The 17,986-nt window shown below is 48.6% G+C and overlaps 4 protein-coding genes across 4 annotated transcripts; 3 read left to right on the top strand and 1 right to left on the bottom strand.

The window, feature by feature from the left end:
- Positions 1 to 562: 562 nt before the first annotated feature.
- On the top strand, positions 563 to 12,590 carry GUITHDRAFT_159406 (hypothetical protein; the record flags this gene model as incomplete). The annotated part of the gene is made up of 6 exons (XM_005836889.1): positions 563 to 1,891; positions 1,916 to 4,551; positions 4,601 to 4,736; positions 4,786 to 8,502; positions 8,552 to 8,659; positions 8,710 to 12,590. 6 exons carry the CDS (start codon positions 563 to 565, stop codon positions 12,547 to 12,549), a joined length of 11,766 nt encoding a protein of 3,921 aa, XP_005836946.1. The 3' UTR covers positions 12,550 to 12,590.
- A 302-nt stretch (positions 12,591 to 12,892) lies between these two features.
- On the top strand, positions 12,893 to 14,231 carry GUITHDRAFT_200142 (proteasome activator complex subunit). The gene is made up of 6 exons (XM_005837009.1): positions 12,893 to 13,079; positions 13,151 to 13,328; positions 13,392 to 13,481; positions 13,605 to 13,688; positions 13,759 to 13,934; positions 13,984 to 14,231. The coding sequence occupies exons 2-6, from the start codon at positions 13,161 to 13,163 to the stop codon at positions 14,213 to 14,215; spliced, it is 750 nt and encodes a 249-aa protein (XP_005837066.1). The 5' UTR covers positions 12,893 to 13,079; positions 13,151 to 13,160; the 3' UTR covers positions 14,216 to 14,231.
- Positions 14,232 to 14,586: 355 nt separating this feature from the next.
- On the bottom strand, positions 14,587 to 15,074 carry GUITHDRAFT_104359 (hypothetical protein; the record flags this gene model as incomplete). Its single annotated transcript, XM_005836888.1, has 3 exons — positions 14,587 to 14,742; positions 14,790 to 14,835; positions 14,890 to 15,074. 3 exons carry the CDS (start codon positions 15,072 to 15,074, stop codon positions 14,587 to 14,589), a joined length of 387 nt encoding a protein of 128 aa, XP_005836945.1.
- A 698-nt stretch (positions 15,075 to 15,772) lies between these two features.
- Positions 15,773 to 17,955, top strand: GUITHDRAFT_135647 (hypothetical protein; the record flags this gene model as incomplete). The annotated part of the gene is made up of 11 exons (XM_005836887.1): positions 15,773 to 16,480; positions 16,526 to 16,572; positions 16,621 to 16,675; positions 16,726 to 16,770; positions 16,824 to 16,952; positions 17,116 to 17,229; positions 17,306 to 17,485; positions 17,538 to 17,576; positions 17,614 to 17,667; positions 17,720 to 17,853; positions 17,922 to 17,955. The coding sequence occupies 11 exons, from the start codon at positions 15,773 to 15,775 to the stop codon at positions 17,953 to 17,955; spliced, it is 1,539 nt and encodes a 512-aa protein (XP_005836944.1).
- Between the last annotated feature and the right edge of the window lie 31 nt (positions 17,956 to 17,986).

The raw sequence follows: 17,986 nt of genomic DNA, 5'->3' as shown, positions 1-17,986 counted from the left end.
ATGAGATAAAGCTGAACAAACTGGGAGAAAATGATAATGAAGTTCATTCCAGCTCACAACAGGTCACACAATGATTGGCTACAGCTGGACATTGAGTTGCTTGCAGGACAAGGATCTTTTCTTTCCACAAGACCCTTCTGCCGAGTTGTTTCCCCCTCGGTCATTGGATCCCAAAGTAACGGCCTCAGTCAAAGTCCCATTGAAAGTGGAAATCGATAGGAGACGGAAGCTGTTTGCGAATCAAGACATTTCGTATGATGACTTATGAAATTCATTCTACTCATGCTGATCGTCTAGGAAAATACTGGAAAGCGAGGGTGTGACGAAAGAGCGGCTTAGTGATGCTGTCCATGATCAAGATTTTATAACTCTGAGGTGAAAGTACCTTGCACATTCGTAATTCCTTCATTGATGTCTTTATCGTAGCGTGTTTGACGACAAGGATCTTGAACCAAGAACGTGGGATGAATGGATAGAAATTGGTTCCGTGAATGGAAAGTTTAACTTCTTACCTGCTCGCGCATTTCATGCATCAGGAGGGTTTTGGAGACCGTGCAAAGTGATGGACAGGATAGCTGACAACGATACCTATAAGTTTCGCTGGGCTGATAATGATGAAATCGAAATTCTTCCTCGTTTACTGATAATGTTTCTTGCGGAAGATCCGTTTCTATTCGCCAGGCGAGTTGCAAGAGCTCTGAAAATACGGGATTTGAACATGAAAGAGCTTATGTACAACTTCTTTGTTGATAACATGCCAACTGAAGGCGTTTCGAATCTGTCACTGGAACAGCTGAATAGAGTTATGATGTTAGTTTCAAATTCAGGAAAGATTGACCGAAAGAGTCTGGATGCCATTGGACTGGTTGATGAAATGAATTTAGAGTATTCAAGAACTATGAATCGGATTACCTTGGACTCACAGTATGACATTGACAACAGCAACGAAATGATGCGAAATGTTTACGTACCACCCTTACGTTTCCATAGTAGTCGAGAATACGGTGTTTTGCAAGATATTCCTCCGCATGATTGGGCACAACAATATTGTCTTTTTAATTTCAACTCTTTTCTTACCAAGACAGAATTGATCAATTGCATTGTCAAAACCAAAACAGAGAATCAGAAGATTCTTTCGATGAGTTTGTTCGCGCCGCATCCAAACAAAACCACCAAACCAGATGAATTCGAGCACCTTGAGCTTCAAGCTATTTCTCAGACCTCCGCATATCTAAAGGACACCTGGTTGACTTCACTGAAGAACAGTCTCAGGAACGGATTGAAAGATGTTGGAAAAGGATGGTTCAACCTAAATGAAACCAAACGTGAGGTTTACGACATAAGCAAACTAAAGAAATTCATGACCATGATAAACTTTATGATGCAAGATACGCTAAGGTCAATGGCAGAGGACTCTCTGACTAGTTTTGCGGACTTCATCTGCAGTGCCGTTGCATATGACGTGGAGGTACACGACATCTCGACCGTCAGAAATCATCGCTTGGTTGACAGTCAATTGAAATGGCCGCTCTTCAAATTAGAATTGATTTTGAATCAAGACGGAACGGTGGACATCGGGAGCAATGGAGTTCCAACACCTTTCGAGCAAGTTGTTGAAATGCCTCTCTCCTTGTTTGACAAAGCCCTTTCGTCTATTTCAGATATCCCGCAAATCGAACCAATGGTTGTCGATCAAATATTTTGGAGCTCAAAACCAATTCTGGCCAGCATACATCCTACTGAAAGTCTTCCATCAACTTTGAGAGACAAGATGAAAAATGGTCTACAGGAATCGTTGAAACCTATGCAAGAGTACATGGGCAAGTTTGGTGAATTTCGGTCAATCTTGACAACGAATCCCGAAGAGTATGTGGCCGAATTCATGAAGGATGCATCTAGCAGTGACGTGCTCAAGAAGAAATTGACCAATCTTGTAGATTCTAAAGCGGACATTGAGAACCGAATCCCCTTATCTATGCAAATTGGAGCCTTCGAATTAAGTTTAGAGAGCTTGAGAGTTGCATTGCAAAATGACTATCAAAAAATGATAGATCTCTTTCTGCATCAGGTAGCTGCCCAAACAAGGGACTTGTGCGACGAACATATGAAGAAATGTGATCAGATTGTCAAGAAGTTGAAAAATCCTTCAAAAAGCATTGAGGAATTGACCGAATTGAAAGACTTTATTCATCATTTACCCGAATCCATAAATGCAATACATCAGGAGATAGCTCGAACAATGCAAAATTATGAGCTACTTGACGACTACAAGTATGAATACACCAGAGATGATACCAAGAGAAGGTGGAACACATTCGGAGTTCTCTCAAAAATCTCTCAAGCTATGGAGTTTGCCAACACGATGATCAAGTCGGATAAGGAGATCTTTGAGAACGAGATGCTTGAAGCACAAGAAGAATTTGCAAATGAGCTGAGCTCAATCTCTGCCCTTGTTTCGAATTTCTCGAAGCACTCAGATTTATCGAAAACGAAAGAGATTTCAGAGACGGTGATGTCAATCAACGAAAAATTGAAAAATGCGATGGCACAAGCCCAGCTTTTCAATTCTAGAGAAGCCCAGCTAGAAAGGGCCATCACCAACTACAATGAAATGCCATATGAGCTACAGAAAGTTCAGAAGGCCTTTGAGCCATATTCAAATTTTTGGTTGGCTGCAAGGGAGTGGGAAAGCAACTTTTCTACTTGGATGGACGGAAAATTCAATGAGATAGATCCAGAGCAAGTGGACAGGGTAACACAGAACTGCTTTAGAGTAATCCTGAAGAGCACCAAGTTTTTTGAAGGAAAACTTCCAGAACTTTTGGATGCTGCGAACAATTTGAAATCGCAGATCGATTCATTCAAAGAATTGATACCTCTGGTGCAGGCATTGAGGCAGCCTGGCATGAGAGATCGGCACTGGCAAAATCTTACCGAGCTCCTTGGTTTTGACCTAAAGCCTGATGATTCATTCACGCTGAGGATAGGTATCGAGCAGCAAAAGCTCAACGAAAGGATGGAAACCATAGTGAAGGTTTGTGACATTGCAGGCAAAGAATTTGCTATAGAAGAAGCATTGAATAAGATGGAGAGAGATTGGAAAGGAGTGGAGCTGCACGTAAAAGCATACAGAGACACTGGGACATTTGTTCTTGGTGGCTGGGACGAGATCTTTCAATTACTTGATGATCACATTGTTTTGACTCAAGGCATGACATTTTCTCCCTACAAGAAACCGTTCGAAGAACGCATCTCAAAATGGGAACATGCTTTGAAATTGTGTTCTGATATTCTAGAACAACTTCTTGCGTGCCAGCGAAATTGGATGTATTTGGAACCAATTTTTGCTTCAGATGATATTCAGAAGCAATTGCCCACTGAGTCAAAAAGATTTCAAACAGTAGACCGAAATTGGAGAAAATTCACTGCAGAAGCCAACAAGAATTCCGAGCCTTTGCAGTTATGCAATACAGAAAGAATATTGCACACCTTCGTGGATTGTAACAAACTTCTCGATATCGTGGCGAAAGGACTATCTGATTACTTGGAAACCAAACGTTCTGGATTTGCAAGGTTCTATTTCTTGTCAAACGATGAATTACTCGAGATTTTGAGTCAGACAAGGGATCCTTTGGCTGTTCAACCCCATCTCAGAAAATGTTTTGAAGCGATTGATCGTCTCGACTTCAAGGAAGAAAGCGGTAAGATGTTGTGGACTGCCATGAATTCGGCCGAGAAGGAAAAGGCTTCGTTTGACACTGCAGTGCCTGTGGCGGGAAATGTTGAGAACTGGTTATCGCAAGTGGAAAGAATGATGAAGCAGAGTGTGAAGTCCATTTGTAAGGCGTCTGCAGAAGATTACCTGACGAACACTGGCGGAAGGAAACAGTGGGTGCAGGAATGGCAAGGGCAGATGGTATTGGCTGGAAGCCAGCATTACTGGTCTATCGAGATGGAGGAAGCGATGCTGCAGGGCGGAAACGAGGGACTGCGTAAGTACTATCAAAAGATGCTTCTCCAGTTACAGGATTTGGTGGACATTGTTCGTTCGAACCCATCGTACTTGATAGCGCTGACCCTCGGAGCCTTGATGGTGATCGACGTACATGCTCGAGACGTTACTTTGAAGATGTGTGAGGATGGAGTCTCAAGCCCAAAAGAGTTTTCCTGGGTCAGCCAGCTCAGGTACTACTGGGAAGATCAAGAGGACTTGCCAGGTCTAGGTAGCCCAGGGTTCATCGTGAGGCAGATTCAAGCTAGTTTCCCATATGGAATGGAGTACCTCGGCAACACCCCCCGACTAGTCATCACCCCTCTGACTGATCGCTGCTATATCACCCTCACCGGTGCCATGGATCTACTTCTTGGAGGAGCTCCGCAGGGACCAGCAGGGACGGGAAAGACTGAAACCACTAAGGATCTTGCTAAAGCACTTGCTAAGCAGTGTGTCGTGTTCAATTGCAGTGATGGCCTTGACTATCTTGCAATGGGAAAATTCTTCAAGGGGCTTGCAAGCTCTGGAGCGTGGGCTTGCTTTGACGAGTTCAACAGGTGATTCGTTTACCGGCTTTAGCTGTGGTCGTTGACTCTCTCTTATCAGGATTAACGTAGAAGTGCTGTCGGTCATTGCCCAGCAAATCATCTCCATTCAGAAAGCTGTGAGAGCAAGGTTACCCAGATTTACTTTCGAGGGCTCAGAAATCAATCTAGATCCCGCCAACGCAGTCTTCATCACGGTAGATTGATCTGAACTTCTCCTTTCGTTGATGGCTGATTGCTGTGCAGATGAATCCTGGATATGCTGGCCGAGCTGAATTGCCTGATAATCTCAAGGCGTTGTTTAGGCCAGTGGCAATGATGGTTCCAGACTACGCGCTCATTGCAGAGATCAGTCTGTTTTCATTTGGATTTGGTGATCCAAGGCCTGCAAGCAAGAAGATGGTGGGCACCTTCCAGCTTTCATCTGAGCAGCTCTCCTCTCAGGATCATTATGACTTCGGTATGCGTGCAGTCAAGAGTGTCATCAATGCAGCTGGACTGCTCAAACGAGCTCAACCTGACGCCGACGAAGAGCTGCTGGTGATGAGAGCTCTTCTCGATGTCAATCGCCCCAAGTTTCTGAGGGACGACCTCATCTTGTTCCAAGGCATCATCAGCGATCTCTTTCCGGGGACCAAGGAGCCCACGAGAGAATACGGCAAGCTGATGGAAGCCATCCATGCCAGAAGCAAAGAAAACAACCTGCAGCCTGTCGAGGCCTTCACGAGCAAGTGCATTCAGCTGTATGAGACTACCACGGTCAGGCACGGCCTCATGCTCGTTGGTCCTGCAGGGGGCGGCAAGACGAAAGTCGACCTGATCCTGGCAGAGGCCCAGTCAATGTGTGCGGGAATAGACGGCTTTACTCACACCAAGAGGTTGATCATCAACCCCAAGTCGATCACCATGGGTCAGCTGTACGGAAGCTTCGACGAGAACACGCACGAGTGGACTGACGGCATCCTCTCTACCATCGTGAGGCAATGCACCAACGAGGAGACGGAAGACAAGAAGTGGATTGTTTGCGACGGCCCTGTGGATGCCATCTGGATTGAGAGCATGAACACTGTTCTGGATGATAACAAGAAGTTGTGTCTTGTCAGTGGTGAAATAATCAAATTGTCGCCAACCATCTGCATGCAGTTTGAAGTTGAGGATCTTGCTGTAGCTTCTCCGGCCACTGTCAGTAGATGCGGAATGATCTTTGTGGAGCCATCTGCGCTTGGAGTGACTGTCTTGTACGAATCCTGGTTGGAACGATTAGATGAAAAGTTCAAGCCGTTTGAGAAGGAGTTTCAACATCTCATGTCTACCTTTATTGAACCTGCCTTGCAATTTGTCCGTCGAAATATCACCGAAGTTGCTCAAACTGTGGACAATAACCTTGTAAACAGCTTGTTGAGGTTGATCGATTGTCAAATTGCAACATGTTTTGCACGGGTGGAAGAAGAAGAGGACGAAAGGAAGGTGGAGCCAGCTAAAATCGTTTCAGAGTCCTTCTTCTTCGCCCTCATCTGGTCCATTGGAGCCTCATGCGATTATGCTGGAAGATCCAAGTTTAACTCATGGCTGAAGGAAAGCGTTGCTTCAGCAAACCTCAATAGCAAAATGCCATCCCTCGAGGACGGTGTTACGACTTGTTATGATTTCTTGTTTTCCTTCAGAAGTTACGAATGGGTAACATGGTTAGAAACGACAGAGAAGTTTGTTTTGGACATGCAAACAAGCTTCGAGAACATTGCTGTGCCTACGGTTGATACCATTCGATCTTCTCATGTGCTTGATTTGCTCCTTCGAAACGATGTGAACGTGCTTTGCTGTGGTCAGACAGGCACAGGAAAATCAGTGGTTGTCAATGAAAAAGTTGGAAAGAAAATGCCGGAGAAGTATGTTCCGAAGTTCATGGCGTTCTCAGCATCTACCTCTGCCAATCAGACACAGGATGTTCTTGACGGCACCATGGACAAGCGGAGGAAGGGAATCTTCGGCCCGCCAGTAGGGAAGAAGCTCGTCCTTGTGATCGACGACCTCAACATGCCTGCCAAGGAAGTGTACGGGGCCCAACCGCCCATTGAATTGATTCGTCAATGGTTTGATCACCAAGGTTGGTACGACAGGAAAACGTTTGAGTTTCGAAACATCGTGGATGTTACTTTATGTGGAGTGATGGGTCCTCCCGGTGGCGGTAGAGTAGCCCTGACCAATAGGTTCATGCGGCACTTGAACTTCTTGGCATTCCCTGAGATGGGTTACGATTCATTGAGCTTGATCTTCTCAACCATCTTGTCAGGATGGTTTGCTCACAACTTTACGAATCACATGGAAACATTCGGAGACGTTGTTCCAAAGTTTGTGAAAGCTACTCATGCTGTCTATTCCTCCGTGTTGAAGGAGCTGCTGCCCACACCTGCTAAAGCACATTATGCGTTCAACTTGAGAGATTTGTCAAAGGTGTTCCAGGGAGTCCTCATGGGGGATGTTAAGTCATTAACTACACTTCAAGATGTTTGCAGAATCTGGATACACGAATGTATGCGAGTGTTTTCTGATCGACTCATCAACGACGAAGATAGAGAATGGTTTAGAAAACTGCTTTCTCTGCAGCTTCAAGAGAACTTTGAAATAGATTACACTGAGCTGATCGGCAGCAACAGGCTGATCTTCGGGGATTATATGAATCCTGGTACAGACAACAAGCGGTACCAGTGGATTGAGGATTTTGGAAAGCTGCAAAAGGTGATGGAAGAATATTTGGATGATTACAATGCAGAGACTACCAAGAAGATGAACTTAGTCATGTTCTTGGACGCAATTGAGCATGTTTCAAGGATCTGTCGAATCATTCGAACTCCTCTCGGCAATGCTTTGCTTCTTGGTGTTGGTGGAAGCGGAAGGCAAAGCTTGACACGGCTGGCTGCCTTCATTGCAGAATTCAAATGCATCTCTATCGAAATCACCAAAGGGTACGGAAAGAACGAATGGCGGGAAGATTTGAAGAAATGCCTGCTGGCTGCAGGTGTGGAGAACGAGCAGATAGTATTCTTATTCACGGACACGCAAATCATCAAAGAGTCCTTCATGGAAGACATTAATGGCATCTTAAACAGCGGCGACGTTGCCAACATGTACGGGAACGACACCCTAGAAGAAATCGGAGCAGCTATGCGTCCGGTTCTCCAGGCAAAGGGAATCGCCCCAACGAAAGCGTCTCTCTACGCAGAATACCTCACTAGGGTTCGCAGTAATCTGCACGTGGTCCTTGCTATGAGCCCCGTCGGCGATGCTTTCAGGACTCGGCTCAGGATGTATCCAGCCCTTGTGAATTGTTGCTCGCTCGATTGGTTTGCGGAGTGGCCTGATGAAGCTTTGGAGTCCGTTGCGCAACAAAAATTATCCGACATCGATTTTGAATCACAGCAAATTCGGCAAGGCGTGTATGATATGTGTACCAGAATCCACATGAGTGTAGAGAAGATGTCAGCCAAGTTTCTCTCGGAACTCGGTCGATACAATCATGTCACTCCGACGAGTTACCTCGAGTTGCTGATCACGTACAAAGAGCTCTATTCTCTCAAGAAGCAAGAAGTCCAACGGTCGAAGCAAAGGCTGGAGATCGGGCTGGACAAGCTGATCAGCACAGCAGAGATGGTATCTGTGATGCAGGTGGAGTTGAGCGAGCTACAGCCGATCTTAGAGAAGAAAGGACAGGAGGTGGAAGACCTCATGAAGGTCATTTCCAAAGACAAAGCCGACGCCGAGATCACCCAGGCGGCATGTGCCGAAGAAGAGAAGAAGGCGAACGAGAAGGCTGTAGCCACCAAGACGATTGCAGACGACGCGCAACGTGATCTAGACGAAGCTCTCCCTGCCTTGGATGCTGCTGTCGCTTCCTTGAAGAGTCTGAACAGGAATGACATTGTCGAGGTGAAGGCTTTATCAAACCCTCCAGCTGGAGTAAAGATGGTGAGAATAGTCAAGTGCTTGTCCTGTGCATGTTTGACTCTCATTCCAGGTGATGGAAGCTGTTTGCATCATGTTCGAGTACAAGCCTGAGAAGGTCAAGGATCCAAACGACCCAATGAAGAAGATTGATGATTATTGGGGCGTTGCAAAGAGCAAGGTCTTCCTGATTCAACACGTTTTGTGCTTCCTTGACAAACTTCATTTTAGGTTTTGGCTGACCCCACAAAGTTTCTCGACTCTTTGTTCAACTATGAGAAAGATAACATCAAAGACACGACGATCAAGAAGATCGAGCCTTTCGCCAACAACCCTGACTTCACTCCTGAAGCCGTAGCTAAGGTGTCGAAGGCTTGCACATCCATATGTCTTTGGGTCTTGGCGATGAACAAATACTATCATGTGGCCAAGATGGTCGAACCCAAGAAGAGGCAGCTTGCTGAAGCTCAGGCAGAGCTGGATGAAACCCTTGCAAAACTAGCTCTTGCGCAGAAAGAGTTGAAGGAAGTGCAGGACCGGGTAGCGGAGCTCGAGGCCAAGTTCAACGACGCGGTCAAGGAGAAGAGTGAGCTAGCACACAAGGTCGAGCTATGCGCGTTGAAGTTGGTCAGGGCGGACAAGCTCATCGGAGGTCTCGGGGGGGAAAGGAGCCGGTGGCAGGAGTCAGTGAAGCAGTTCGAGATAGACTTCAAGAACGTGGTCGGAGACGTGCTCTCAGCGGCTGGCGCGATAGGCTACTTGGGAGCCTTCACCGGGCAGTACCGTGATGAGCTTTATTCGATATGGCAAGAGAGCATGAAAGAGTTCTCGATACCTCATTCCAAGATCTGCGATTTGATCAGCGTCTTAGAAGACCCAGTCTTGGTCCGCCAATGGAGAATAGAGGGTTTGCCTGCAGACAGGCTCTCGACTGAGAACGGCATCATAGTGTCGAAAGCAAGGAGATGGCCTCTGATGATTGATCCTGAGACACAGGCAAACAAATGGATCAAGAACAGGCATCACTCCGATGGCCTAGCAGTCATCAAGTTGAACGATAAGGATTACTTGCGGACCCTCGAAGGAGCGATTCGGTTCGGGAAACCGGTGCTTCTCGAAAACTTACACGAAGATTTGGATGCGTCCCTAGAGCCGTTGTTGCTCAAGCAGGTCTACAAGGCTGGCGGTCAATTGACCATCAATCTTGGAGATTCAGCCATTCCTTACCATGAAGAGTTTCTCTTCTACATGACAACAAAATTGAGGAATCCATACTACACCCCTGAGACAGCTGTCAAGGTCACCCTGTTGAACTTCGCCATCACACAGGCTGGACTGATCCAGCAGCTGCTTGGAGTTGTTGTGCAAGAAGAGAGGCCCGATCTCGCTCAGATGAAGGACCAGTTGGTCATCAACAACGCGGCGATGGTCAAACAAATGACTGAAATCGAGAGCAACATTCTCAAACTGTTAGCTGAATCGACAGGAGACATTCTTGAAGATGAAACTCTGATCAACACGCTGTCTGAGTCAAAGAAGACGTCGACAGAAGTTGAAGAGAAGTTGAAGGAGGCCGAGAGCACAGAGAAAGAAATCGACGAAACGAGAGAGAAATACCAACCGGTCGCTTTTCGTTCAGCTATTCTGTACTTTGCAGTGGCGGACTTGTCAGCGATCGATCCCATGTACCAGTACTCGTTAAGCTGGTTTGTGAGTCTCTACAGAAGAGGCATCCAGAATGCCGCCAGCGATAGCAACCTCGACATCAGACTGCAGAACATCACTGACTACTTCACGTACTCCATCTACATCAATTGCTGCCGCAGTCTCTTCGAAAGGCACAAGCTTATGCTTTCGTTCTTGATTTACACCCGCATAGAAGATGGCGATGGCAACTTGGATCATTCTGAGTTCCGTTACTTGCTTGCTGGCCCGACTTCCGTGCAGACCAGCAATCCTAACCCTGCGCCTGAGTGGCTCCCTCAGAACGCGTGGATCGAAATCAGCAACCTGGCAAAGTATCCCAACTTCCACGGGCTGGACGAGAACTTTGCTCAGAACCTCGACAGCTTCAAGAGGATCTACGACTCTCTAGCTCCTCAAGATGAACCGATTCCTGAACCATGGCAGTGGAAATCTCTACAGAAATGTTTGTTGCTGCGGGCCCTGCGGCCTGACAAATGCATCCAAGGGATACAAAAAACCGTCAGCGAGCTTCTGGGAGAACAGTTCATTGAGACTCCTCCCTTCGACCTGGCAGCTGTCTACATGGACTCGTCAGCTACCACCCCCCTCATCTTCGTGCTCTCATCCGGTGCAGACCCCACCGCAACGTTCCTCAAGTTTGCAGAGGAGCAGGGGTTTGGCAAGAAGCTCGATGCCATTTCTCTGGGTCAAGGACAAGGTCCGATAGCGGCAAAGATGATCAACGAGGCGAAAGATCGAGGGTCCTGGGTCCTCTTGCAGAATTGTCATCTCGCCACTAGCTGGATGCCTACCATGGAGAGGATCATCGAGACCTTGGATCCTGACACGGTGCACAAAGACTTCCGGCTGTGGTTGACGAGCATGCCCTCCGCCAACTTCCCGGCGTCTGTACTGCAAGACGGAGCCAAGATGGTGATGGAACCGCCCAGCGGTCTGCGTACAAACGTGATTTCAACCTACTTGAAGTTCGAAGGGAATTATCTCAGTGAGTGCAGTAAGCTGACGGAGTGGAGGAAACTTCTGTTTGGAATCTGCTTTCTCCACGCGGTCTTACAAGACAGGCGCAAGTTCGGTCCTCTGGGGTGGAACATCCTGTATGAGTTTGCTGAAGGAGATTTAGATTGCTGCCGGCAACAGTTGCAGATGTTCCTGAATGAGTACGAGGAAATCCCATGGGCAGTGCTGCAGTTCCTGGAGGCAGAAATCAATTATGGTGGGAGGGTGACAGATGATAAAGATAGGAGGTTGCTCAACACGATAGTGAGAGGACTCACCTGCGAGGCAGTCTTAGAGAGCGATTACAAGTTCTCTGAGTCTGGGATCTATTATGCTCCTGAATTCGCGACCGTGGAGGAGTATGTTGAGTTTGTGAGAGGCTTCCCACTCTCACCAGCACCTGAGGCTTTTGGCCTGCATGAGAACGCTGACATCACCTGTGCTCAGAACGAGACCTTCGCTCTCTTCGCTAGTCTGCTCAAATGCCAGCCCAAGTCTGCGAGTGGAGACGGGAATAGAGATGACCAGATCTTGCAGGAGGCACAGGACATCTTGAACAGAATCCCTGCGTCACTGGATATTCTCCACGCACAAGAGAAGTTTCCGACAGACTACCATGAGTCGATGAACACTGTTCTCACCCAAGAGATCCTGCGCTACAACGCCATGCTCAAGGTGATCAACTCCACGCTCAAGGTTCTGCTCAAGGCCATCAAGGGCATCGTCGCCATGTCCGGAGAGATGGACGCCATCGGCACCTCAATCTTCAACAATCAGGTTCCAGACGCGTGGGCTCAGAAGGCATATCCTAGCCTCAAGCCTCTCGCGTCCTGGCTCATCGACCTCGAAGCAAGACTTGCTTTCATCCAGAAATGGATCAACGATGGGCATCAGGAGGCATACTGGATTTCAGGTTTCTACTTCCCTCAAGCGTTCCTGACGGGAGCCAAGCAAAACTTTGCTCGCAAGTATCAGTATGCGATCGACAAAGTCAGCTTCGAGCACGTGGTTCGTGACGACATCACTGCTGAGTCGGCTCAGAAGCCGGAGGACGGGGTGATCATCTATGGTCTCTATATGGAATCCTGCCGATGGGATTCAGAGAACCACTTGCTGAGCGACCCGCTCCCCAAAGAGTTGTTCTCAGAGGCTCCTTGCTTCTGGCTGAAACCAGCCTACGACAAACCTCCCACAGATCACAAGACAATTTACGAGGCTCCTTTGTACAAGACCCTAGATCGCGCTGGAACACTCTCAACCACAGGGCATTCCACCAACTTCGTCTTGATGATCGAATTACCAACAGACAAGTCTCAATCGTTTTGGATCAAGCGAGCTGCTGCTTTGTTCTGTGCCCTCAAGTTCTGATGTAGTTTTTTCTTGTCTAAATAAAGGCTTGTGACATTAGGCACTATTTTGCTCCTCTGGCGCAGCCAGGCGTCATCGCGCTGTCAGTACCGTACGGTACTGCCGGCATGACAGTGAGACTCGAGTCATCATGAGTCTCAGCCGCACGGTCGCCGGGTGATCCCTCAGCAGCATCGTCGGATCAGTCAGACCTCAGCTCTCAGTCCGTCACTGACCATACCATCGTAACTTACTACCTGCTATCAACTGAACTAGCCGCTAGACCCTAGCTGAGCCTCCAAGACAGTTACAGTTACAATGGACCCTGATCGTTACACTTTTAAAAAAAGAAGGGCACGCCCATGGGCCCCTCTCAGGATCACGCGGCAGGAAGCGGTATGGCGTCCAAGCACGGGCAGAAGAAGGAGAAGCACGCGGTGAGCTCGGAGGAGAGCCCCCAAGTGAAGGAAGTCAGGCAGAAGATCGACAAGCTCAGACAAGGGATCGCAGCCGAGGCAGAGATTATCGTCCATGAGAAGATGCCTCAAAAGGTGAGAAACGACCAGGGGCCGTCATAGCGCGATGCTGTTATACATGTCTGTATGCCAATCATTTAGGGCAGATGATGATTCATGGCGGTTGAACTATCTGCCACCATGTTCTTGATTTTCCTTGCTTTCTCCGCCCCCTCCTCGGTTTCCCAAGATTCAAACTTGATTCAGGTGGCGGAGCTTTCCAAGATCTTAGAGGAAGACGAGCTGTGGAGATACCCGGAACACGATGACATCGTCAATCTTACTGTTAGAATCCTCTTTCTTGGCATCTCGAAGCAAACATTTTGATTCTAACACGAATCTTTTCAGGGAAGCCTGGACAACACAGCTGCAAGCGCGAAGAAGAGGAAAGTGGAAGATGGAAACCTGTCACCCAGGAAAACTGCGAAATCCGACAAGGTATTATATGAATATTCCTGTTTTGTTTGTTCCCTCTTGTGTTCGACCTGCTGATTGACCGTCTGGACGTCTTGTTCGGACATGCTGCTGCACGTGCAGATGTGGAACTGACCTGTCCTTCAGGACCATGACGCCCCTCTCTGTGAACATTCTATCGTCAAAAGCGATATCGTTTTCGGATCCAACGAGAGGATTCTGAAGCAGCAGGTAGTCATCTTGCTCCGGATCGACGAGAAATCGTCTGATTAGCTGTGTCCCCGTGATAATTTCGCGTTAGGCCATCTTGAAGAAGGAGATACAAGACTGTCTTCAGATGCTGAGCAAAGTCAAGATTTGGATTCAGCTGAATATCCCCAAGGTGGAGGATGGCAACAATTTCGGGGTTTCGATTCAGGAAGAGAGCGTGAATGATCTCGCTAAGGCAGAGGACACCAGTTTCGCGCTGCTGGACGGGTGAGATTGATATTTGACTTCAACGGCTGGTCACTGACGTGCCTGTAAGAATCAACAAGTACTTCATGACTCGCGGGAAGCTTGTTTCTCGACTTGGCAAATATCCCGGCGTCAAGGATTACGCGATGAGCATCCAAGAAGTTGATCGCAGGGAGCGGGTCAACCTCTGCTTGTCGCTGCATGACCTTCGCAACAATTATTTCATTCTGTATGACTCCATCACGAAGAACCTTGACAAGATCAAGAAGCCAAGGTCCAACCACGACCTGCCATTCACATGATTTGGCGCTGTAAATTACATCAGCTCTCACAAACTCTTCTGCTGTTACATTATGAGTTCAGTTATACTGTTATGGTTATTCAACTGGGCAGCTCAAGTAAATTTTGCGCATCTCGTTGCAAAATGACCTCTGAATCGTCCTATGATGTGCTCTTTACCGATGTGGACAAGGCATGTCCGGCTTCATAGCTTCAATGCCGCATTCATTGTGTTACTCTGGCGGATGATTTGTTGTGGTGACCTCTATCGTCCTCGTCATCGTCAAGGAGATCGAACGTGTACACCAGCATTGATATCTTAGTTCAGCGAACTTGACTGTCTGTAAGACTCAATTCATTCATTTCTCATGCCCTAGCGAGTCGCGCACGCATTCTAGTAAGGCAGCCCAGTCGTGGTTCTGACGGGAGGAGGCGAAGTTCGTTTGGGGCCGGCAGCGATCCCGAACCCGATGTGAGCGACTGCTGAGATGAAGAAGAAGGCTCCTATTCCCTTGCCGAACTCCAGCACCTTGCTAAGGAATTCCAACACCTAACAGCTTGTCATGACTGGAGGAGCTCGCAGGCAGCACAACAGACCGGGTGGTCTCCAATGCTGAAATTTTTCCTCCGATAAGATTTTTGACTGATGAAACAATGAGAAGACAATCATCATAACATTCGCTCCGCCCGGTCTTACCTTTCAACCGCAAGGTACTTGTGGTACGTGGAGTTGGTCGAGATGAGTTCTGTGCGCAGGCCTGGTTGAAAACTGCGATGGATCTCGCGAAGAATCGGAACTTGATGTAGTGGGATGGAGGGGAAGCTGCTCGTCAACGGGGCCGCTGAGAGAAAGCAGAGGACGAGAAAGAAACGAGCTGCCATGTTGACTCTCGCTGATCAATAGAAGGCTCAGCGCACGGACTGAGTGGGACAAGAACGGTAGGCAACACCGAAGGAGAGACAGCAGGAGAGGAAGAAGAAGACGAGAGGAGGAGTCGGTTGCAGCGGGAAGGAGGAGGAGTCCCAGCAAGGCGACGCCAAGGGATGGCAATGCTCCAGCAAGAGGAGCGACGGGGAGGCCGCCTCAAGGAACCTCAGTATTTCCCTTGAGCGGTCCTCCAAAATTTCAATTTGTGCGTGAAACATTCAGATGTGTGGACTTCATGAAAATCTTTGAGTATTTTTCTAGGAACTTCTCTTTAAACATTAAAATTAATAATTCAAAGTGAAAAGAAGAACAGTGGCAACCCCCTTCGAAAATCAACCATCATTCTTCATGCAGGATCCACGAAGTAAGTGGGAGGAGGAGATGATTAATGCGATTTGGAAGCTGTTGCGATGAGATCATCAATGCAGCAATGGTGTCCTTGATAGAAGGTGGGGAAGGGCGAAGAGGAAGAATGATAGAGAGAATGGTCTCATCATATGGAAACATGAAATGAATATGTTAATGCTGTTGCTCTCCTCCCGTCTACTATCTTTGATGCTTTCTCACGCGTCATGGCAGCAATCTGAGAGAGACTTTACAAGCCATGTCAAGTATATCGACTGCCTTTCACGGATCGCAGTCAACCAGGCACATGCGCTCTTTTCTTGTTCTGCTTGTGACCTCAGGAGCGTTACTTCTACCTGCTTGTTGCTTGAATGCAAGGCCTTTATTAGTTCCAAGCTCAGCGCTTAGACTGCGTGGAGGCTCCGGTGTCCTCCAGAATGAAGGCTCGACGTATCAGGCCTTGTCGTCGTCTCTCGCTCCCCAGTCAGATATGGATGACATCGATAAGGATATCTTTCTTGGCGACTTGTACCGCCTACAGGCAGGAGAATACGACTATGACCCGCAGGAGATGATCAAGATAGAAGAGATGCTGGAAGAGGAATCGGCTCGCTCTCAGCTCCTGCAGCAATTCATGATGCTCCAGGACATTCGCTTGGAGGCTCAAATGCCGGGAGGAGACAACTGCTCCTACGCTGACTCTTGGTTCGCCGGCTCCCTGTGGGATGACCCGGACGACGAGTTCTCATGGACACGATCAGCATGGATGCAGTGCCAGCGGGCAACGTGCTGGAGGGAGATGCCACCTGTGTGGAAGAGGATGGTGAAGCAGCAGTGGGAGGAGCTGCAAGAATTCGTAGCTGCGCTCTGCCTCCCCGACAAGGGGGTCAAGTCTGCACGTTACCTGGAATTCCAGCAGGAGATCCGACGGTTGCAGATCGCCTTTGCTGCCAACGTCAACCGCGTTGCTTCTCACTTGGAGCAAGGCTCTCTCAAGGAGGAAGTCACTAGAAAAGTACTCACGCTCTGCCTCCTCTTGTCCCGCTCACTTTCGCTGCAGGCGCAGGAGGCAGAGAAGATCACTTCCTACCTCAACGAGGAACCCAGGTCGCCTGAAACACTCCCTCTCCTCCCCCTGCCTGATGCCTCCCGCAGAGCCGAGTCAATCTTCTCTTGGGTTATGTCCAAGACTGGCCACATCATTCGCAAGGTTCAGCCCCCATCTCTCCTCCTCCCTCTCCATCGCTGACCATCTCGCAGGCCTTCGACGCGGAGACGGAGGAGGACAAGATCAACGCATACCGCGTGAGTGACTTGCCCAGACTTGCTCGCCTGCCTTCCTTATCTTCTCTCAACAGCCTACGGACGTGCAGCTCTTTGGCATTTCTCTCTTTAACACCAAGGACCCCCTGTCGGATCGCCTGTGGAACATGGGATCTAGCCAAGGAGACACTATCACCGCATGGCCCTTGAAGGCTGCTGCCTGGGTACAACCTCACCTCCCTCTCCTCTTGGATGTTTCCTTTCGCCCTCCGCTCTCGCTTCCCCTCCTTCCAGTCTAGTGCTCTCAAGTTTTCGTCTCTATTGTCTTCTCTCGCAATTTATCTGCACTGTATTCCTTGTCACCACCTTCTCCTCATTGTGGTACAGGTTGCAAAGAAACTTGAGCGAGAAGGCATCCTCCCCTCCTCCCCAAAAGCTCCTCTCTTCTCTGAAACCCACTCCCTCCTCAACACAACGAAGGTCCAGCAGAAGCTAGCAAAGGTCCTTTGCTTTCTTTTGCGATCGCGGGAGAAGATGGGGGAGGAAGGGGAGGACGTTTTGAATGACCTTGTAACAGGGAGAAATCGATCTGCGCAAGTTTAACGCTCTTGATTATCTTCACGATTACGCCGCAAGAAACTTCGAGCACCACAACGATACCTGGCATGAGGTGAAGGAAGACTTCGAGCTCGAGCATGCGATGCAGGAGACGCAGAAGGAGGAGTCAGAGTTCCCCCTGCAGACCATCTTCACCCTCGTGAGCTTCACCTGCTTGTGACGACGGTGCCTGACGGAGTGAACCCGTGCAGGAGGAGCTGGAGGCTGCCATGACCAAGAAGGTTCCCATGGTAGTCTGCGTCTGCTCTCCTCGTCACTTGCAAGCAGGTCAAGGAGCTTGTCTTCGGTCAGCCCGAGCCATCAACCGATGAGATGGAGGAGGTGAGGAGGGGGATGCTGCTGCTGCCTCGCTCGCTCACCTTTCTCTCCCCAGCTGATCAGCAACATCTCGTCTCTTGAGATCGCGGAGCCCAGGGAGCAGATACAGCAGCTGTTTGCAACCCATGCAGGAGGAGAAGTCAGGATTGTGGCTAAAGCCCTCGACAAACCAATCCCGTCCAACATCAGGTGATCAGTCCTGCCTCCTGTGCCTTCCTTGCCTCTTGTCATCCTCTTCTCTTCTCCCGTGATGTCAGTTCTCAGGGACTGGATGGACGATCCCAACGCTGACGTTGAGACCATGAAAACCATCCTGCGACAT

Source organism: Guillardia theta (assembly GCF_000315625.1).
Source record: "Guillardia theta CCMP2712 unplaced genomic scaffold GUITHscaffold_16, whole genome shotgun sequence".
NCBI lineage: Eukaryota > Cryptophyceae > Pyrenomonadales > Geminigeraceae > Guillardia > Guillardia theta.
Note: the sequence above shows the minus strand (reverse complement) of the source record. Positions and strands in the feature narration are given on the sequence as shown.